This window comes from Neopelma chrysocephalum, unplaced genomic scaffold, assembly GCF_003984885.1.
Source record: "Neopelma chrysocephalum unplaced genomic scaffold, ASM398488v2 Primary Assembly neopelma1_65, whole genome shotgun sequence".
Classification (NCBI taxonomy): Eukaryota; Metazoa; Chordata; class Aves; order Passeriformes; family Pipridae; genus Neopelma; species Neopelma chrysocephalum.
In genome coordinates, this window is record NW_020897722.1 from 4,519,417 (window position 1) to 4,543,017 (window position 23,601).

At 41.3% G+C, this 23,601-nt stretch overlaps 1 protein-coding gene across 4 annotated transcripts in view; it reads left to right on the top strand.

Annotated features, from left to right (window-relative positions):
• Nucleotides 1-8,846: 8,846 nt before the first annotated feature.
• CARD11 (caspase recruitment domain family member 11) overlaps nt 8,847-23,601 on the top strand; it is a 45,186-nt gene continuing 30,431 nt past the window's right edge. For 3 of the 4 annotated variants that reach the window (XM_027683878.1, XM_027683881.1, XM_027683877.1), the window contains exon 1: nt 8,847-9,223. In XM_027683878.1, coding sequence (XP_027539679.1) covers nt 9,211-9,223 — 13 coding nt within the window. In that variant the 5' untranslated portion in view covers nt 8,847-9,210. Of the gene's footprint in view, nt 9,224-20,611; nt 20,717-23,601 lie in introns of those variants that run through there. The other variant, XM_027683880.1, reaches the window with a different exon arrangement.

Genomic DNA, 23,601 nt, shown 5'->3' on the forward strand with positions numbered 1-23,601 from the left:
CTCTGTGGTTGTGCTTCCCGAAAGTGGACCTCGAGGTGCTTGAGTTCTGCTGGACCCCAAAGACATGCACAGAACCAGGTCAGTCTAATTGGCTCAGGCACCCACCTTTTGTTAGTATTTACTGCCTTTTGAATTCATTCCCATACTGGAAATAATATGTACTTAATTTAAGAATGTCCTATTACTGAAATTAGTTTTGGTATGAAAAGGCACTTTCTAAAACTAAAAGCCAGAGAAAAATCAGATTCCCTGTTTCAACTTCCTGGCATTTTACGAGCAACTTCCATCCACCAGTCACCAGAGTCAGGCTCTGGGAGAACAGAATAGGACAAAGATTTTGGAGAATGCTTCCTAGGAAACCCATTCCCCGATGTGTCAGTAGAAGACTGATAGTTTTCCAAGCAGCTCTCAGCCTTCCTGACAGCCTGCTGTCGATGTGTTAGTCTCTTAAGACCCAAACCACACTTGACTTTTTCCCTGGGAAGCTGGCACAGCCAGAAACGGATTGCTGACCGTTCCTGAAGGAAGCCTTCTGTCTTGTTTGTTAAATGGATGGTGCTAAAAACCCTTTAATCACCTATTAGTGAGCTGTTAAATACAGTGAAAGCAAATATACTCCATGCACACATTAATTTTTAATGATGAGAGAAATACCTGAGGTACAGGATGTGCATGACTTCTGCTCAGAAGAAAGGCAGGCAAGTCGGTAACAACAGGGATGTAATTAGTAAAAGACTGGTGGTATGTTTTGAGAAAGAACTATTTTGTTGTGGATAAATATTCAGGATTAGTGTGAGCAACTGTTAAATTCTTCAATTATATTGGTGTAGAAAAAGAGCTCAACGGATCTACGATAGAATATAGAATTTGGTTTGTTTCATAATGTAAGGATAAGAATTTGATGCAGTAGTTGCAAGGGGAATCTATAATTCCCTAAATCCTAATATAAAATGGTAGGTTCCCTATTTCTGTCAATACTCTTAAGATTATTGCTTCTTTGTCTCACTGAAAGTCCAATTTAGGAGTCACTGGGGTTTCTTAAAATTTACAGGTTTTACTCACTGGAAGCTTAAGCCTCCAAGTTTATAAGCAGTTTTTCATATTTTGGTGAGCCAAAATAGGATAAATACATAATTTGATGTCTTTTCATAAACAGACAATATGGTTTCTTTGTTCTATCCAGAACTTTTTAGACTCTTAAAATCTAAAGCACTTTGCAGTACTGTAAATTTTGGACAAATATTTTTTTCAGTCTTAATATGAAAAGACTGTGTCCATGTCTCCTCCTACATACAAAACACAATGTAGGCATATTTCTGTGGATGGATGGGGGTCAGTGAGCTCTGCAGTGGCCTGGTGCATTTTACACAAGAATCAGGTAATTAACACATCAAACCAGGTAATTAGTGTAATGTCTCATAAAATCAGCCTTCAGTTTTATTAGAGATCATTATCTATTAATGTCATAAATATAAGAAGTTACTACAATCGTGGCAATTTAGATCTACAGATAAAAAAACTAGACTCAGCCTGTGGAAGCTTAAATTAATTTCATTTCCACTGCATATTTTGAGACATGGTGTCTGCATTCTGTTACATCAGGTGCATCAGAAGTAACTCCATGAATGACAAGTGAATTAATGCTTGTTACAAATTCCATGGCCTGTAATGTCTGTGGGTATATGGGCATTGGAATGAAAGTCCTATATGTAGATATAAAGGTATTTAATACTCTAACACAGAGTTGTCATGCAGTGAGAAAGCACAGCTTCCAGAAACCCATACCATTGTTTCAAAGAGAAATATTAAAAATTCAAACCCAGGTATTCATTTATGGATCAATAAATAGCAGTCATATAGTTTTATGGCCATGTTTAATCTCACATATGTAAAATATTCTGTGATATATGATCACTATTTATATGCATCTTAGGAACTCTTCTACAGGAATGCTCAGTGTCCTTCCCTTGGGAGCTGCACAGTCGAAAAGAAAATGAACAAGAGAGCTTGGAAGAGCAAATACATCCAGAGCTGAAAAAAATAATTTATAAGCAGCAAGTCACAGAGAAATCACACATCCTGATCAAGTGTGACACCAAGCTCTCTGTGAGCTCAGGGCTGGGCCCTAAGTCACACAGGCCACTTCAGCCTTGCAGGCTGTTCAAAACCATTTGAGAACTCCCCATACCTGCTGCTCCTGCCCTCTTCCCCTTGCTTGGAATGCATGATATGTTCATAACCTGCCTGGGAAAGCTCTGCTCTCAGCAGTGATCCTTGCTGTTGTGGCAGAAGAGCTGTGCATATGAGTTTGGCTCGTTCTGTTTAAAGGAAACAATAAGGAGAAATAAGGCATAACATGGTAATATCTCAGTCTGGCCTCTGGGCTCTGATAGCTTTTCCATCAAATTACTGACTTAGCCCAAGTTGCTTTGGGCAAATTCCTGTTTCATAACCTTATCCCTGTCTCCTCTGTAATGAACCAGCTCGTGTTCCTGCAGTGGAGCTGTATTTCCATAAGGATGAGTTCAGCTTCCAGCTTTGGGGAAATACAGTTTCTGTTCTCTGGGAGAGATGGATCTTTGGTGCGACTCAATATAGTAATTCTTGCTTTTCTAACACTTACTTATGATGTGCTCACGTGGGGCTCCATGGTCTGGTTTTGACACACCTCATTTATGTAACAGTTTCAGGTTCAAGGGTGTTGTGGTTCTCTGCTGGATTATGTGAATCACAGCGGATGTTGGTATCAGAGCTGCAATGAAAGTTAAAAACTCCTTAACTTCCAGGTGTGTGCTGCATTCCCTGGACACTTAAGCTATGGAAAAAAAAACCCTTGCCATTCAAACTACGTGGATCAATATAAAATTCTTTTTTAGATATTACATAATTTATATTCTTAATATTCTTGTTTCTGTGAGGTATGTTTTGCCTCAAAGCACAGCTCTCAGCACAAGTTTTCCTCCTCCTGACCTTTTGAAGAATTTGTATAGATTAAAAAGAGAGAAAATGTTGAAGGATGGGACTCATTCTGCAATTGTTTTCAATTTGTCTCTATTAAAAATCTGCATACATTTATAATTTGAATAAATGCTGACCTATAAAGAAGACAAGAAACCTTCCAGTTTCAAACAAACAAACAAAAAACCCGAGTAACTCAACCTGTCCATACATCTTCTAAATTTCAAGTTTGATAGATTATTCCTTCAGATTGCAGATATGTTAAATCCTTCAGTCTAATAATCAGAATACATACTGACAATGCTGCTATTGCATAAATGGGGAAAGATGACCTTGTGTTTTAAGCAAAAGATGAGATACGGGACTCATTAATTTATTCAGAAAAAATTTAACCAGGAGTTTTTGAACGAAAATTATTTTTTCCCAGTATTTGTTCTGGTGATAATGATCTGAACTTTTTTTTTTTCCCCAGTAATAGTGATTGGATTCCTTCCTGTGCCCCTTGACTTTATCAAAAAATGCTATAAGTTTCTGCCCTGATTTTTTAACTTTTTCCAGATGTTGTTTTGTGGGTTTTTTTTAAAAATAGATCGTCAGCGTCTTTTTGAATTGAATTATGTGAAAATACCTCCATTTTTAACACTTTTAAGGGGAATAAATATTCCTTTCTTATCACCCCAATACTTTGCCTCGTCATCTATTGAGTATGGATATAAATATGTAACTCATTGGTTGCTGTGAAACTAAATCACTTGTCTGGAAAGTTTAAAGATCCTTGGATTTTAAACCCTATGGACATGTAATTAAGAACAGAAGGAAGAGCATAAGCACCTGAGCTATGGCTCATACCCAGTTTTGCTGAATTATATATGTGTGATGAAAAGAGACTTGTTGGAGTAATAACTAAATTAACTCTGACTTTTCTGGAAAGAGCATCAGAGTCTGGAACTTCCCTCCCTTTGACCCCAAGAAGGGGCAGAATAGGTCAGAGAATCATAAAATTGTAGAAACCCAGAATGGTTTGGGTTGGAAGGGACCTTAAAGATCATCCAGTCCCACCCCCTGCCATGGGCAGGGACACCTTCCACTATCCCAGGTTGCTCCAAGCCCCATCCAACCTGGCCTTGGACACTTCCAGGGATGGGGCAGCCACAGCTTCTCTGGGCAACCTATGCCAGGGCCTCCCCACCCTCACTGGGAGAAATTTATTCCCAATATCTAGTCTAAATCTACCCTCTTTCAGCCTAAAGCTGTTCCACCTTGTCCTGTCAAAACCCCAAATCTGGGTTCTTTGCTTCAGTGGAGGGCTGGTCTTTTGGCACCCCCTGTCCATGGACTGGGAACCCAGATCCCAGATTGGATTTGAACCCAAATTTTCCATAATGGGTGCATATGCTACTATCTGACTCAGATAAATCCCATTATACTGTTGAACTCAACAGAGACTGCACATTTAGTGCAAAAATACATAACCCCCCCTGTCAAATGAAAGAGGGAATTTTATACTGTCTGTTCCCCACTGATATATGTTTGCCTGTCATCTTATTTCATAGTTCAGGCAATTGAAACACTGTTTAAATGTGTATCATAAACCTATAGATAAGAACATTTCCCTGCTGGATTTAAGCCATTACCCCCAAAGGTGTTAAAGAAATCCCGCCGTGTGTCACTTTTTAAGATCAAGGGGCATTTTTGATGTTAATGCCTAGAAAAGGCAAATGAACACTAACAGCTGCTTATCCACAGGCTGGTGAATTGAATAGGGAAATACTTCTGTTCTGGAAGTCAGATCTCCAGAGAAAAATGATAAATTGTGAGCATCCTTAAGTAAGAGTGATAGTCTCTGAGGATAGTTGAGCAAGGCTGATAATATAAAATATGTAAAATGGGGAAAATATTTAATACTTCTCTTTCTCTGCTCTAAAGAGTTGGAAGGGTTGTGTTAACAATATAGAGGGTGCTGCTGTGCCCAGGCATGCAGGAGAAATGCAATATATTAGTTCTCAAATCACTAGTTTGTGAAATCCGTTTCTGGTATCCAGGGATTTTCAGGACTGTTACACTGATAAGGAGTCAAGGGCAGTCTCCTCATGGGCTGGGATGGATCTCTGGGGAGAAGAAGGGGATAGAAGAAAAGGAGCAGCAGATTAAGAGCTGGATAGTTTCGTGTTTCTTTACTTCCAAATGCTGATATTTTTTTAACTCTCCTGTCTGCAGCTATTTAAAGCTCTGTGGCAGCTTCAGTTCTGACTTACAGCCTCTCCTGAGCTGATGAATCACCTCTGTAAAAAGGCCTTCTGTAGGAAGTCATGGTGTAGAAGGAGAACCTTCCAGTGTAGGAAGTTTAAGAATGAGAAGAAAAGAAACTTTCCATAGATTTCATACCAATAACAATGTCATGGTATGAACATCCCCGTGAGCAAAATACTTAGGAGGCCAGCAACAATGTGGAGGAGTATCTGAGATTCCAAATCTTCTCCACTGTTTGATCACCCTAATGGAATAATCGAATAATGTCAAAATTTTGCTGGCTTTTTTTATGCAAGGACCCCAAAATAAAAGCCTGGGGGAAGGGAAGGTGCAGCACCACCAAAGGGCTTAATGTGCATTTGTTATTCAAGTTATACCATTAGGGCTCAGATCCTGCAAAATCAGAGTGATTGGAAGGAACTAAATATGCCCTTCTTTTCTGAAGTCTCTGTGAAAGAGGGAGACAACAAATATACCAGGTGTGTCCTTCCAGGTGACTTTGCAGGCAGAGGTGAAATTTATTGTTTCCTGTACCAAGTTTAATAAAAGGAGTTTGAGAAGCCATAAACCAACAAAAATAACAAAAAAAGGAAGCATTGTTAATTGTTACCCCCTAACTGGACAGTTTGTTAAACTGAAAGTTCCAGTGGATTTTTTTTTTATTATTGTAAAAAAAGAAACAGATGACAAAGACTGGTATCTTTTTGAGGAAATTCCTTTCTCTGACCAAGAAAGAAAGGAAATTTTCCTGCTTAGAACTCTACTAGTCAAGATCCTACACCCTACATTTGAGGCAGGAAAGCCCATGATTCAAATTCTACAGCTTTTTGCTGTATTTTAGGTGGTGCACCTGAATTTTCTTGTATTTTCTCGTTGGCAAACAGAACATAATTATTTTCTGCATTGTGTGAAACACATAACTTCAGTCCACCAGCCTCAAGGAACTGTAACCTCCCCATAACACTTTTATAGCTTGAGAGAGTTTTTTATAACCGAAAACTGGGATTAAGACTGTAAATTCTTATAAGAAAAAGTTGATGCTCAGTTACATGTGGCTTTGTGATTGATGGCTGGATCCTGCTCAGCTAATCTCAGTTTGCCAGTAAAGCCTTTATGACTATGAGAATTTTAGGTCCTTTGAGTTTCAGTGATAGATTCCTTAAAGCTGCTCAGGCTTCACTGGATAATTGCTTCATCTCTAGGGCACCACCTTAGGCCCAGGGAAATGTGGGATCTCCTTTAAAACAGTTGTTGTACTTTTTGAGCTGTTTGTAATCTACAACATTAAAAAAAAAAAAACAACCAAAAGCAGAAACAGGAACAAATGATACCTGACCCCCTGCTCGGCTCCGTGGGGCGATTTCAGAGTGTGCTGTCTGACACCCTGTTTGCCGAAGAAACCAAGGGCAGAAGGAGAAAGCTTTAATGAGACTTGGTGAGTCTTGATTTGAATTTCTAGCATGTTTTTCCTTTCAGGTTGGGAACCATGTGTGGAAGATCTGTGGGTTTTAAATCGAAGTGCAGCCACAAAGCCTCCTGCCAGCAGAGTTTCTCTGGTTGTGCTTAAAATGGTTCCTCTGTTGCATGCACAAATCAGCTTCCTCTGTGAAAGCAGCAGAAAGCTTGACTCAAAACTAATATATTGGCTTTGACTGAATAATTGTAGGCCATGATTCTTATAGCTGGGTTTCACAGTTTTTTCCCCAAAAATATCACTTTCCCCTGGTCAGAAATTGCAGAACCTCACCTGTGCTGTTGTCACATGGGTAGATTTTTTTGGCCGCTCAAAGCAGGAGGCTTTCCTGCACCTTGTCACGTGCAGCTCCAGGTTTGTTCAACAGTGAATTCTGGTAAAGTTGCACGTGAATATCAGTAGCACAAAACAGTATAGTCCTCACTGGAAAAAAATTGGTAGGGACTTAGCATGTTCTGCTATTGTTCAGCCAGGGACAGAAATTCCTGCCTTCCTTAGTCTTTGAGAAATGTTGATTTAGAGAACTGGAGTTCCTTCCAGAATTCCTTTCAGCATCAACTTTACAGGTAAACTTACACACCCTCACCAGTCCAGGTACAGGTACAAACATGTGAAACCAGAGAAAAAATCAGAGAGAACTGAGGCAGAGCTGCCCTCCACATTTTGCTCCCTCATGATTTTTGCAGGATTCAGGCTTTCAGTTTGCTAGGAACACTTCTGCATGTTATTGTAACAACACTTTGAGCCATGTATTTTCTCCCTCGCATTTCTTCTTTTCACTTTATCATCTCACTTCCTCCACTCTGTTGTCTTTGACGCCCCTGTATCCTTTGATAGTTTTTCCACTGTTCTTTTGTACTTATTTCCGTTTGTTGTGTTTTCTTTTATTCTCTACCAACTATTTTTTCCTTTCTCATTCTCTTACTCCGTTACTGTCATTGTGCTTTTCCACTCCCCACATTCCTAAGTTATCTATCATACATTGCTTATGCTTATTATCCCTTGTGTTTCTGCTTTTATTTCTGATATTTCCTCTCAGGAAATAAAAACACACCCATATATACATAGTTGCTTTCTTCTGGTCACCCTCAAAGAAAAACAACCTCGCAAAAATTCAGGGAGCAGAATGTATTCCAGACTGGTGAGCTTTGCAATCACCCTCACAAACATACATCCTTATTACACTCATATAACTCCTCCTTCAAGTGGTCTTTTCTCTGATCCTCACACATCCAGGACCTATTGCTGACTCCAGTGAGGCTTCACTTGTGCACGTCTGCCCAGTGCAAAGGTAAAGCCTTGGGAGCGACCAGGACCACAACAGCACCTGTGCCTTGTTTTCCCCCCTTAGGATTAAATGGGCAGCAGCAGAACAGGAACCAGCACATCATGCAAGGTGTTCAGGCTCAGGATCCCTGAGCGGGATGGCAGCAGCGCTGAAGGATGTTTCTAGAAGTGATGGTTACTCCTGGTCCCACAGGAGCAGGAGCACAGCGAGGGCAGGGACTGGCTCCGGTTGGTTTGCCTGTGGTGGGAGACTCCTGGTTGCAGCCTAGAGGTGAATGTCCTCAGTAAGACCCACCAACAGGGGGGTTTGCATGTTGGCCTTGAGCCTGGCGTCCAGCACTGAAGCAATACAAGATACTGTGGCTTCTTTGTGTCGGCAAAACTTCCTTTGGAAAATGCATTGTTTAAAGTATCATTCAACTGCAAAATAATCTAATGCATAAAGTAAACCCTGTCGACTACCTTTCTAGCAGAAGCACCTATTAATAAAATAGATGGTTTCTTGAAAAAACTTTGAAACCTCGGGAAAACCCAGAACTCCTTCTGCCTGGAACTGTTGTTCTTGAAACTGTTTTCTTCAGTTCTTTCTTTCTTTTTCCTTTCCCTCCTGCTTTCCACCAGCGTGTGCCCTGAGATGCTCTGTGGTGGGAGAGGCAGAGCAGCAGCAAGGCTGGCATTCCGCATGTCCCCTTTTGGCTGAGGGAACATGGAAGTCTGGAGAGCTGGAAGTGAGGCAGTGGAGCCAGGCTGCTTTCCCTGTCTGAGCCAGGCTTTGCGCTGCCGCTGCCTCTGCCCGCTGATCTTCCCAGGGAAGGGGCAAAGGTGCCCCTTTATTTGCTTGCCTGGTGCTTGGGGCTCTGCTGTCACCTGTGTGCAGAGTCATTTGCAAACAGGCTCTATCGCTGGGGAGCAGAAATGTGTTTTTTTCAAACCCTAAGCAGATTTATAGTCTGGTTTCCTGTCAGATCTTTGCATTTTCCTTCTCCGCCCCTCCCAGTCTCTGACACACTTTTTCTTACTTTCTGTGTGGCTCTTTGCTCGTTCTGACACCAGTGCACCAGATTCTCCCGAAACTTTTGTCCTTAAGGGGCCAGAGGGTGCTTTGCTCCTTGTGTTTCCTTTACTTTTCAACCGCTGCAGAGCACAAATAAGCTCTCCAAGACTCCTGGAAATACAATTGCATGGAGGCGACGTAGAGAGTTTCAGCCTGCAGCAGCTGCAGCGGGACAGCCCGGTCACTCATGACCACCCAAGGTAAGAAAAGCAGCTGTCAGAGCAGCTCCACCTCCCTGACCAGCACAGTACTTGGCTCTGACCACTGCAAATTCCACTTCCACCTTTCGTTGTTTTTGTGTTAATTTTCAAGGCAGTGTTTCTTTGGAAGTGGTTGCGTTCGCACCTTCCGTGCCTCCAACAGTGACGATCTTTGGAGCCCCGGGTTCAGGGAGGCAAACAGGCTGTGGCTGGAGGTGCAAATGTGTTCTTAAAGGAGGAGTCCACTGGGAAGGAGAGTTGACATGGAGGTCTGGAGAGGGCAGATGAAAGGACTGGTCTGCAGGGATTTTTTGGTTCTGCCCATAGTGTGTTGTGCCTCAACCTTTTCTTTAAATCTCTTCACTGAGATTTGTGCTTTCTGTTGACTAATAAATCTTTCTTGTTTGTTTTTTTTCTCTTTTAATTTGTTCTTCACACTTCCTTTATTTTATTCTCAACCCTATGTATCTCTTATTATCTTTTTCACCATCTTCTTAAGCCTGTTTTTCATCAAGTGTGTGTGACAAACCTTTCCCTTGTTGGCTCCTTTCCCTTCCCTCTGCCTTCTCTTTCATGCCTGTGCAAGACTGTACATCCTCCCCCAAGTTCTAATCTTTCTCTCCTTCCCCTCTGTCAGTTCCTTCTTGTTCTGGTGTTCCCCTTTCCCAGTGCTCCTCTAGCTTCACACACACACTCCTACTTCCTGCTCCATCCTCTCTCGTGCACACTGTGTATTTTGCACACACAGTGGTGTTGTCTCTCCACTGGGTTGTCCTTGCACACACATCTCTGTCCTGTCTGTCATGTACATGTGCAGGATTTGCAGGTTTTGGGGGTGCATCCCAAAATACAAGACTTCTGCACTTCCTTCCACTTCTCAGACTCACATTTAGTCATTCACTGCAAATAACCACTGCCATCCTGTGTCTCTGTTTCTGTCTCAAAACCAGACTTTTCTAACACCTATAAAACCCCTTGGCTTCCTCTCCACTCCCAAGCACAGCCTGCCCTGACTTTGTGTATTCTATCCCTTCTCTTTCTACCATCCCACTCCTTCCTATCTCCTCACTACAACTCTCCATCAGGTTTCTCTATCTGTTTTTATCTTGATGTTGCATTCAAATTAGGAGGAACTACTGATGCATAAGGGCTGACTTTCTGCTGCCTTACCATGCCCACTGTGTCCCTGCAGATAAACTGGAGGAACTATTGCAGTCTCCCAGCTCCCCTTTCCTCTGCAGACTATGCAACCTGCAGCAGAGGAAGAGCTTAGTGATGGGATTGAAAGTAGATGGAAAAATGAGAGAGCACAATGCAAATTGTCTTTGGAAAGCTGTAAAAAAATAGTTCTAGTGGTTCATAAGCCTTTTTACTAAACTTAATAGACTTTTTGTCTTCCTGTCCCACAGCAGAACTTCTGGTCTGACATTTGGTGGAGTTTTTGTCCTGTTGATTCCTTGTGGAATCCTTGTGGGATTCCAAGTCTCAGAGGTAGAGGTTCTCAACTTTAATGCTGTAGTGGGAGTAACTTTGCTCCTGGGATCTGGAAACAGTTCATTTCTTTTATACCAGATAATATTGGTGAGTCACCAAGATCAGGCATGGCTGCAAACTGCATCCAAGGACAACAGCTGGTATTATTCCTTGCTGAATTTTGTAAACTTTGAATCAGATGTCACAAATAAGTACATTTCTTTGATGAAGCATTTTATCCTCACCTTTTTAAGCAGGACCATTGAGACTGAAGATTTATTTCTATGAATGTTCTGGTGCAGGCTTTTGGGAACTGAGGAAGGATCACTTATTAAACTCAGCTGAATTAATAAGAGAATTATTATGTGGGAGAATTCTCTTTAGCGATCTGTCCTGCTCTCTCAAATTGTCCCTCTCCTTATGAGTGAAAGGAGCTTAAATTTTATGTTTGCAATTATAATATATCCTTTCTGATTCAGAGCTGAAAACTGTGGCCTTTGAGCTGTGAGCATTCTCTTCTGAATACAGAAATGGGTACATTAAAATATCTTTGCCTTTTGGATCTTGCAAAAAGTCCACAAGTCTAGAACAATAAAATAAGAGCTCATTTTATACATAGAGGTCTAACATGACTCTTTCTTACTCTGTTACAAGTCACCTTGTGCTGTGAACAGCACTTGTGTTCCTTTGAGTCATTTTACAAAACTTGTTGATTTTGTGCTTTTCTTTTCTTCAGAATTTTGTGCCCTCGTTACTGGTTCTTTTTGTAAAGGCTTGATGTCTCCCAAAAATAAATTGACTGAGCCAACATCTCTTCTCTCTCTCTCTCTCTCTTCCTCCTTTTTCTTTTGCGTATGATAGTTTGCTGTATGTTGTGTTAAAAATAGGCATTGTCCAAGTTGGGTTGTGACATTTGCAAGAGGATCTGGAGCCAGATATTTTATTTTTTTGCATGTGTGTATGTCTAGTTTCTTGAATCACGTGTCTGGCAGAGGAGAAATTTCAGCTGGAAAAAGCCTGGGAACTTTCTGTCCTACCCAGCAAATCCTGTATTGAAAGAGCCAACCTCAGAACAGAAATTCAGAATCACGTCTGACTCCCTATTCTTTTGCAAATAGGGATTGCCAATTAGATTTAGCTCTGAATTAAGAGAACAATAAACTTTCAACATGTGTGAACAGAGAGAGCCATCTGATTGCATGCATCTGTTAAAATGAAAGGCAATTTGAACCTTCTCTAGAAGGATACATCCCAAATAACTGGGATGTGCTGAAGAAATCTGAATGCTATGTACCAAACCACCTTGGTTTATCTGCTGTTGCTTGGTGAATCTTTTCATCAGGTATATGGAATGATTGCTCACAGAGGATAAAATTCATAGGGATCCTTAGATCTCCCAATATTATTCCTCTATTATTGAGAGAGAACAAGGTACCCACTTGTTAGCAGATGCCTCAACTCTCTCTTTGATATTGAAATACATGTTTCATGAAATATAAATCCTTCACTTAGATGTGGTCATTACATTGTGTAACTATGGAATCTGACTTATGGCAGCATTCTTTGTCAGTAGACTCCATAGCAATCTAAACCTAAAAGCACAAGGAATATGGGACCAGGCCTTATGATTTTTAAACTGGAGGGTGAAACTGTAAACCTCACCAAATTTAGTGAAGTTTTGACAGTAGTATCAGAGAGAAATTCTTTCTCTCGCCTGTTTTGTCCCTGCTGTCTGTAGGATTTGCATTTGCAGAACACTGTCTGCTCTGCTGCAAATCCAGTATCTGCAGTGAATCTGCAATTCCTCTTTCAGAACAAACGATGGGGTTTTCTCAGGTGTACATGTAATAAGATTCTCCACTTCCTCCCTTCCCCCAAATTCTCTCTTAAGTGCTGCCTTCACCCTCTAGTCTGGGTCAGTTATTTAATGGCAATGAACATTTTCAAGGAAGGTAACCTTTCTGCTTGTGATTTGTTCAAGGACTCTGGAATTATAATGGTTGCTGTCAAATGTATATAATTGGTCTCTGTGGCACACATCCAACTGGTGATAAAAGCTTCCTTCTCTCTGCTGCTTTTGTCTGTATTCTCTCCCTATATCATCCTCTCACTTCTGCTCCTCTCAGGCAAGAGGAGAAGACAGTGCCAGGCTGTTTAAAGTGCAGTTTGACAAAGCAGCAGCTCTGCCATATTCCCTGTCATGGAGTGTCCCAGCTGTGGGCAGTGGGTTTGGCTGGAGGTTTGCTCACTGACTTGGATTAAACATGAAGGTCTTCTCTGAACTTTGATTTCTAACACTTTTCTTCCTTCATAACCTTCTGCCAAATAGTTGGGCTCTAGGAATGGTGATAGTTTGTGAGTACCATGAATTCTCATGCTTAATGATCTACATGGGGTGCATGTAACATTTCACCAGCAGGTAAGAACTTTGTACTTTCTCATACAAAAAGCAAACACCCAGGGGTTTTTTTCACAGCCTGTAAAAGTACATTACTTACAGCACCAAAAATTGGCAGCCTGATGTGCACTGTCTGCTGCTGAACATGGAGTGAGGAGAATATTCCTGTTAAGTTAGTCCTGCAAAACCCATTTTATCTTCAGAGCTGGATGGGGCATTACTTTCTGATGCCATCTACTTCAGTGAATCTGTTTAGCAGCTCAAGAGGAAAAAGAAATTTGTCAAATCTCTCTGGAAATCTATCAGAAATGTCAAATGGAATGCTATAACATTCTGGTTTTGTCAAAAGGATAAATGTATATACAACTGTCTATGTGATATTATTTGCAGTAATTGTTGCCTCAGTGAATTTGTCTGTGTGAAGTAACTTGGGGTAGTGTTAAGGGATATGTTTGTTCTGGTCCCTGAGGCCAGTTTGGCCTTACACAAAGATACTTGTTATTTGCCCAAGTCAGTCCTGGTTTTCATAGTTCAGGGGAGAATCAGCTTCAGCGTAGCCAAGGAAAAGATTCCCACCAGCCTCCTGAGCACTGGGTGTTTGCTGGCAAATTCTCCTCAGGTTGTAATTGAGATGCTGAAGAGTAAATGTAACATAAGGTTTCTGTTTAAACTGGGATAAGGACTTTTTTTTGCCTTTTGAATGCAGAAAAGGCTGTGTGCTAGCAGTACATATCTGGTTATCATTAGCAGTTAATGGATTGTTTCAATTTCATTTTTATAGCTCTATATGTGTATAAACATTTCCAATCTATCTGTGCCCATATTTGAAATCAGGATGAGTACGTTTAATAGGTTGTTACACGTACTTAATATATTTGAGCACAAAAGTAAGTTCCTCCAAGGTTTGAAACACTAATAAAGACACCTTTCAAATATTTCCTTCTGGAAATTTTGATTCCCGAGAAAACTGGGAAAACACCCAAAGGTTTTTTAACTCGTTTTCTAAAGATTAAACCAAATACATTTCCAAACTACAGTGGAAATGGTGATTGAAACTTTTCTCCTTGATCATGAACTAAGAGATTATCACATAATAAGATCATTTGAAAGCTTTTGGCTTTTAAATCTCAATTAAAATACCAGTGATCTACACTACTCACTGACCAAGCAGGTCCATTCATAGAGTCTGTGTTTAAAAGAACTTTCCTCCCTGGTTGCAATTTTGACCCAAAGTCTACTGGTGCATCCCAGCCTTTCACAAGAACAGTGTCACAGTGTCTTTCCAGCATCTGCTTCCTGCATCTCTGTTTCCTGGCTTTTTCTGAGTCATAGAATTATTTGGGTTGGAAAAGACCTTTAAGATCATTAAGTCAGACCATTAACCCAGCACTGCCAAATCCAACACTAAATCGTGTCTCTGAGCATCACATCAAGGTAGTTGCCATTCCATATGTTTTTTGAGATAATTAGTGAGATCATCAAATTTATTTCACTAATTATTTCCACTGACTGAAAATATACATTTCCATAAATTTTCCTCACCACCTTAACTGTTGCTGAGCTGATTTTCTCCTGAGGAAAATAAACAAGCTTGAGATAAGACTCTTCTCTGCTAGTCTTCCTTCATAGTTCCCGCCAAAGTTAAGTCAGAATACATCTCAATATTTGATTGTTTAAGAAGATTTTGGGTGTGTTTCATCCTTTCAGTAACAGATTCTTGTATTTCCAGTTACATATTTTTCAGGAACACCCAAGACTAACAGGTTTTACTGTAGAAGGTTTCATTTCCTTCTGTCTTTTTTTTCCTCTCATTTTTGTAATTTATGCCATGAAAGATATCAATGCAGTATGAAACAGAAAATATTTAAACTTTTGTGTCAGGAAAGAAAAGAGTGTGTTTTCCTTTGGTTTGAGTTGTTTGAGAAAAATTAAGGAGTTTTACATTTCCTGTAAGGCTGGAAACACTGAATTGGTTGGGTTTTTTAATCTACAAGTCCGTGGCCTGAAGGAAAAGTGATACTTGGGTATTTTCATATGGAGTGATACACTATAGAATGGTGGGTTTGTGACTCATCCATATCCATACTGAGAGTAGCTTCCAGGCAGTTTTGCTGGATTAAACGCTATTGACAGCAACACCTTCACTGAATGACTGAACAACAAGGGTTGCACACCTGGGAGGATGGTGTCTGGCTTGATATTTGCCTTAGAAGCCATGTGAGAATACAGTATCAGGAAGGATGGAAGTTTTTCACCTGCAAGGAACAATGGGAAAATGCTGTGTCTGAGACAGAAATGATCAGAATTTGAATGCCCCTTTGAAGGCTGTGGATTTATTGAGAAGCTACTGATACACTGTAGTATGTGCTGCAATGCAGGAAAATGTAAACTCATTGCAACTGCATCATTATAGCACGATAATAGTGCAGAAATCCAGAGCTATTTGAGCAGGATGGTATTGGAAATCTTGGATGCATTTAGAAATCTTGGCTATTAAATATAATGCTGTCAGCACAGATCTAGCAGAGTCTCTGCACAAAGGGAGTGAACGTAAAGATGATTTGAACATTCAACTACTGCCAGGAAAGAACATGAGAACAGGGTGGTTTGTTATTGCTCCTTTGGTCCTCACAGGACATCCCAAGCCCTCTCTCCCCTCAAACTGACTGGTTTGTCTGATTCATCTCACTTGCCTTGTTTAATATCTCCTTTCCTCTTCCTCTCTGATTCTGATTCCCAGCCCATATAAGGCAGATGCATCAGGTGAGAGAAGGGAACTGCCAAACTTCTCTCTGTACAGCAAGCTCCAGAGCTGAAGGCATCAGTCACCTCCTTTGTGACTGATCCTCAGGGAAATGAAGCAAAGCATCAAGCACAGCAAATGAAGAAAAAACTCTGTGTGAAGGCAGAGACAGGCCATTGTGCCTTGGCAAGGGTTCTGACCTCACTGACAGAGTCATATGTTCAGCTGGGATATTCTTCCACCTCTTTTCTCCTGTGGAGAATGCTTAACACAAACAGTTGGCTGCACAGTACAGGTTGTTCAGGTTGTTGTACTGGGTTTCAGACAACGTGGTCCAAAACTGACCCTGTGGTTGTGCACCTAGAGCTGCTGGAAAGGGTCAGATCAGAGCATCAGATTCTGTGGGCTGGGCAATGATACATCCTGGCCTTCTGTATTATGTTCTTTGTGGGTAAAAATGGGTTCCTGCCCACCTTCCCCCTCCCCTCATGAAGGCATGAACTCTGTAACCTCAGACCAGAAATTTGTTCTACCACAAATTTGGCCTTATGCAAGTGCAAGAGAAAATGTACATCTGTCTGTTGCCTAAACCAGCAATCCTTATTTCCTCCAGAGGAAAACCCAGTGAGTGGAATGAACGTCTTCTGATGGTTGGATGTGGGTTCTAAGCCACCAGCTGGACCATTCTGTCCTGAAAAGGAACAGCAACATTTTTGGCTAAGTGCCAAAAGCTTGCATATAAAAATCCAAAAGGAGCATATGGTTATTGCTTTAAACTTGTCTAATTCTTTTAAAATATGCTTTACCAGAATTATTCATTTCAGATTCTCAAACTGTGGAGTGAGAAAGTTTAAGTTCCTTTTTTTTTCCTTCCTAGGGTGAGTGACATCATAAATATTAGAAAGAAACAAAGGGTTATTTCAGGAATTTGGACTGGGATAAGTCTGATTTACAGAGACTGACATCACCACTCCACTGAAGATACCAGGGGCTGTGATGTTTGAAGAAAGCTGTTTGTCCTTGCTCAGCTCACCTCAGCTCTACCAATCACCTCATCACCAGCATTGCTGATAAAATGTCCAGTGTTGCCCAAGTCAGTCTTGGCAATGACATCTCTGGGTTGTGGTTGTTTGTTACTGCAAGTGAACGACCATGTAACAGCAATATAAAATTGTCCTGATGTATTTAAGTAACCAGGACCAGCACTAATAAAGCCCTTCTTACCCCAGAGAATGTTATCATTGAGAGCAGCCAAGGGGGAATGCCCACTCACAGAGTTACTCCTCAAGCTTTTCTAGCAATCTGGGAATTATTAGTAATTAGTGGCTCTCAGGACAGGTCCTGTGAACACTTCCTCCCACACTGACTTGCTATGAACAATTTCAGTGTGAGTCTAAGGAGAAAGTACACTTTTGTGGTTACTGCAGCTCAGCAGCCCTTGCAGAGCTCTCCCACGGTCCTTGCCCTTGTCTCCGCGGGTCCTGTCTCCTGGGATGGTCCGTGTGAGGTGCTCCCTCTCCCAGGCTCCTCGTGGAGCAGCAGTAGGACACCTGTCCCTGCCTTCAGCCCAGGTAGCTGCGCTGCTGTGCAGGGGAATGTCCTCGTGTGACCCCCTCACACAGACGTGGGTGGGCAAAGTCAGAGCAAGAGCTCCTGACCTCTGAGAACTGCAGAGGGAAGATGGCAGAGATACCTCACAGTGACAGAACCTCACCCAGTAACGCCACCCTCAGTGCTGATGTCAGCCAGGACGTGGCTTCTAGGAGTGCTAACAATGAAAAGGTTGGACACATTCCTATTTGAAGAGGCTTTTAAAATTCTCCATATGCTTCCTTTAAAAAAATTCCTTTAATCTTCCTGATGTTTGCAGTACCCTGGAGAATAATGAGTTCTCTTCTCAGTTGATGAGTCTATTGCTTTTACAGGATTGGAAACACTTGCTGACCTGAGTAGCTTATGACAAAACAGGATTTTGAATTCAGATCCAACTTGCTCTGCTTTGCTTCTTTTTCTGATCCAGAGTGAACCTTATCTGTTGTTATTTTGTATTTCACATGATGCTGGAGTAATTACTGCCACAGAGGACAGAAGGGCCTTGCTATCAGAGAAGGAAACCTGTGAACACAGCACATCATTCTTAAAATACCTGAAACGTGGGTGGAGGAGAGCAGGAGTTAAACTGGCTCCTGCCTAACACTTGTTTTGTTTTACGCTTTGTGTTCCATTCCTGGGCCTAATTCCTCAGTCTTGTCTTCCACTGTGACTTCGTTAGCAATGAGATGCTAATTAAATTTCATATTTACGATTAGAAAATAAAATAATTGGACCTTTTTTAAATAGATTTTTATGAGTTTTGGCTCAGTTAGCTGAGTCAGCAGCATGGATTCTGCAAGGCTGAACTCACCGGCTTTGGAAAAAAAAAGAAAGATAAATAGAGCAACTAATGATGAAAGGAGAGTCTAATCTAAAACCTCATACAGTTTCTACACTGTATTAGCTTTTGAGCATAAGAAAAATAAATTTGTTTTGGTTCCTCCTTGAAATAAATACTGTTAGTCATGTAGAAAGAACCCTTATTTTATTATGTCTCAGAGGGTTCAAAGCTTAAAATGTCATTTAATTCTTAAAATCTCAGCTGTGGCTGTAGACAATATGCTGAAAAGAGGTTGATGCATCAGCAAGTGTTTACAATCACCTGTTAGCTGGCAAAATATTTATTTCACAGCTTCAGAAGGGTTAGACTTAACACAGGTAAGCGCTGACACAGAGCATCTGCCCCCTTCCCTGTGGAATGTGTACTGCTGGAGAGTTTATCCAACACCGGAGAATCAGAGCTACCTAAATACTGCTGCCAGCCAGATTTATAGGCACTATATAGAGCAGTTCCCTATTCATGTAAAAATTAGCACCTCACAAAGCTTTAAAGGCCCATTTTTCCAATACTTAGAATTTGAAGGATGTTCCAGTTGTGAGAAGATTTTTGAAAGGGCTCAGCTTCAATTTAGGCGTGTACAAAAGACCTGATTTTAAGAAGTGTTTAACGCTCAGCAGCTCTGTGATTCATAGCACTATCTTAGCCCACACTCTGAGGCAAATCTTACAAAAATCTGGCCATTTATTTTGATGCCTAAATACCACCTGCACTCTTTGAAAACCTGACCCTAATTACGAGCTGTGCCCTTGAGTGGGAATGAGAAATAGGGGAAATCAATCCTCCTGCGTGGGAGCCATTTGCTGGTGCTCATCTCGTGTGTAACCTCACTGCAGACACAAATGCAACACTGCTTTTAAAAGAAAGGCTTTTCTGCACATTCTGCAAATGATTTTGTTGTCAGCTTGTGCTGAGGAATTGTTGTGCTTCAAGGCATAAGTTTGGAGAATAAAACACAACTTCCCCCGACTTTGAGTTGGTTACCACCCTTCATAACATCAAACACCTCCTCAAGATCAGGGTTTGGGTGCAAATAATCCTGAAAATCTCGCTTTTGTAATATTGCTTGTAGATGCTGTTTAAACAGCAACTGCCTATGCTTAAAGACTGGGGTGGTCAGATGGAATGTAATTCTGGCACCACTTCACAATTGTTATTTCCACAAATATTTATTTCCACTGTCAGCAGAGAATTCAGTACAATTCTCGTACTTCTTATATTGACTTGTGCTCAAGAACCATACCAGGTGAAGACAGATAGTCAGATTTATTGCTATTTTAGTACTTCACTTCTTTGGCCTTTACAAAAAAACACACATTAACCATGAACTGAACCGGCCAGAGTTTCCTGATGAGACCAGAGTTTAGTCTCTTCCCATGGTTAGTTAATTCTTCTGGGATAAATTTTCCACATGAAAGCTTTACAATATTTTATTCTCTATCACCAGAGCAATGGGCTTAGTTATGGAGAGAGCAACAGAAGATGCTTAATTCCTCCTTGCAATGCTTTGAAGGTAGAAAATATAGAATTGACAAGTATTTGGTATTATCTCGTCCCCAAGACAGCAAGACAAGGTCACGGAGACATTACCACTGCAGAAATAATGTGAAGACAATGTAAAACCAGACAATTTTTGCTTTAAATTGCTGCAGAAGGGACTTACAGGAGCCTTCCTGCAGGATGGAGAGGGAATTGTCTCTCTTTTTTCCAGGGATTGCTTTCCTGCTCTTAAATTGCAGCCTTACAGTGAGGTTTCTTTGGTGACATGGAATGGCTAAGAGAACCCAGCCATGTTACCTGCAGGAAAAAGGGACCTGTTTGAGGTGCTCCTCGGGCCCTTCCTGCTCCATGCAGAGCACGCAGCTCTCTGTGCCTGGGACAGCACTTCCTCTAAGACTTTCCTCTGCGGGGGTGTCGTGTTTGAAAGTTACCCACACCCTCTGTTCAGAAGAAAAGGGAAGTAAGGCAGCCCCCAGAACCTTTCTGTCTGCTATTTATAGACAGGAGGCTTGAGAGAGGGGATGGTGGGTGTTGTGTTTCCGGGGCTACGTGACACAGTCCCACAACACCGGTGCAGAAAGAGAGAGGACACAGAGCAAGAGGTGAGAGAGGTGACCAGCAAGCATAGGTGGGAACAACCTATTCATAAAACAAGTACAACCATCTCCATGTGAAAGGAAAATTTTGATTTCCAGGGCTCCTTCTGATTCCTGGTGAGGGTTTGCCCCTCCTAGGCCAGGCTGCTGTGATCTACTTTAGACTTTTTCTTGTCAAATGGCCTCCAGTTGTCCTCTGTGTGTGTTGAGCACTGCTGGCTGAGATGTTCATGAAGCTTTAAGCAAACCTGCAAGGATTTGGTCAATGAGCAGAGCATCAAGGAACTATGGCAGACTGCGACTAGGAGCAAAGTTTACTTCTTCCAGTGACTTTGAGGTGGAAAGGCTACAGGTATTTGCTATATTGGTATGTATGTTGTTGTCGTTCAAGCTTCAGTGGAGCTGCGTGTGCAAGAGAGCAGCCTGTTCTTTGAAATTAGAGTCTGTTTCAAAGTAATAGTTACAAAAGGGTCACCAAAAGGAATAAGGTGGACATATCTGTTATCTGTACATGAAGCTGTGCTTTTACATAAAATTATACCTTTGCATTTAAGATATTTAACAGAAGCATATTCTCATCACAATCAGTGCTCTTACAAGTCAGTGAACAGTTTGCATGTGGGTTGTTTTTCATGTGTTTGGAGTAGTTTGTTAAGGTTGATCTTAATATGAAGGTTATGAGAATTGGCTTCTTATTTGTTCTTTCTTTGTATTTTGTATATTTTGACTAACTTTAGGATTCTTTAACAGCATGAAGCACTGACAGGGCAGGCTTACCTGGCTATTAGGAAAAGGTTCTTCACCAGAGGGTGGTTGGGCACTGGAACAGGCTCTCAAGGGAAGTGGTCACAGCCTGACAGATTTCAAGAAGCATTTGGACAATGACCTCAGGCTCATGTTGTGATCTTTGGGTTATCCTGTGCAGGGCCAGCAGTTGGACACAATGATCCTTGTGGGTCCATTCCAACTCAGGAGGTTCTATGATTCTTCATGTAGGGTTCTATCTTATTTTCCTGCCATGTTACAAGGCTTGCTATATGAAATATTATTTTCAAACTTTCTTGGGCCATGGTGAATCACAGTGAGATTTTCTGGCAGTATTCAAGACTGGAGTGTGACCTTTTCTGTTTTAAGAATGGCCTACACATTTACTGTCAGTTGTTTCTGAATTTGGAGATTGTTAAACCAGAGTGCAGTCCTCTCCTGGAACATGTTCTGCGTTATCCTTTGACTGTTTGGAGACAAGAATATCACCTACAAAGAGTCATTATCTGACTATGTGGAATATGTTCTCCTCTGAGTATTTTTTGTTATTTTTTTTTAACTTGTGTAATAGAGGAGTTTGCAGAAAGTGGCAGCTTTTTAAAGAAATGGACTAAGTAGGAGTTTGTTTGGCAGAGCTACACTCCTTTCTCTATTCCTGTTTTATGTTACTTGTATTAATAGAAGTGAAGTGTTAATAACACTGATAAGAATCAGGCTGGCTGTGCAAGGGTACATATCAAATAATGAACCTTTGTCCTCACCAGGTTCTTATATAGCTCAGTCCATGGAAATCCCTCCCAACACTGGCTCTCTGTACCACAGAATGTGCTGGGGCTTGTAGTGCAAGCACAGATTTACCGAGACCTAAGGTCATCAAAGCTGTTTGCATCTTCGGGCAACTTAAATTTTTAATTCAAGATTCCTCCTAAGCACCCAGGACTGTGTGCTTGCCCCTAGCTGTGCCTCTTCCTCCTCCTCCTGAGCTGGTGAGAATCTCATTATCAGTTGTAAAAACAGAGTGAGTCAGTCTCAAGGAAAAATGAACCTGGGACCCGGCAATGACTCCTGAGGCGTTTGTTGGGCCAGCACTGTCATGAGCCCTCTGCAGCCTGAGGATGGCAGCTTCTTTTAGATCCTGGCTTTTAGCACACATTACTTGGAAGGAAGTTCTTGTGTCAGTGCCTGATGCTCCAGAACAGAGGGCCAGCTCTATAAACATATTTGTCCACTGTCAGCACAGCAATTTCTGTTGCCCTCCTCATCATCATGCGGAGCAGGATGGAGCATGTGCAGATTACAGCATTTGTTAAATGTCAGGTGCTCACTCTCCACTGCTGCTTTGCAAATCCTTTAAAACAGATGCACTAAAGTCCTAATTTAAAATTTTTTTTTTATATTATTTTTCCGTTATCTTGATTTGCATGCTCAGAAGTAACACTGATTTCTAATGTGTCAGGATTTGTGGCAGGTCCTTCATTACTTATTCTTTCATTTGCTTTACACCCCACGTTCCTTGCCTTTGCCTTTACTAAGCCTCTCCTGTTCCCATCTCTGTCTCACTTGTGTTCCTCACTTTCATTCTGAGTCCCCCTCTTTCTAACTTTCTTTTTCTTTTCCTGCTCCCTTTTTATATTTCCTTTCCCATTGACCTCACCATTTTTCATCCTCCAATCTTGTCTTTCTCTCCCCTCTTCACTTTTTTTTCTCCATCTCTCATTGCTCACCTCTCTCATTTCTCATTTAATTTTACATGTATTATCATTGAAATGGTATCACTGGCAGTTTCTGAAACCTGGGAGTCAGATTCTCAAATAATCTGCGAAAACAGAGTAATTTCCATCTAATCACCAGTGTAGGTATTGACATCAGAAGGGACAAATCTCTCTCCATGGGCCCTGGAGGAACCCAAGGGACCAGGAGTGGCTTGAAACCAACCTTCAGAGGGCATTCCAAGGTGGAAGTATAAAATGATGGAAGGAAGTTTTGAACAGAGCATTTGGCATTCACTGGAGAGGAACTAGGTTTCTAAATTAAAATACCTGCCTAATTCAAACTGGTGAGACGGATCCACCCCCCGAAATTGCTCCTCTATCAGTGGTGCTTAGACAGGGTGTTATTGCTGGAGGTAAAGCAGCTTCACTGTATGTAGGAAATAGTGACACACAGAAAAGTGACAGTTGTCAAAACATCATTTAACCATATTTGTAGAGGAGTATTTTTCCATCCTCTTTGTTTATTGTTGATAATAAGTGCTCTACAAGCACACCTGATTGAGTGCTGCGTGTTGGAGGCAGCACAACCTGCTGTGGGTTCACCATTGAGGCAAAATGAGTCATTTCCTTCCTCCCAGATCAGGTGATAGGAACTCTGAGACTCTGAAGCTGCCAGACTTGAGGAAGACGAAGACTAGACACTCTCAGCAGGTGGAGTGCAAAATGGGAAAGCACAGATCTCAGCCTTTTATGAATAGAA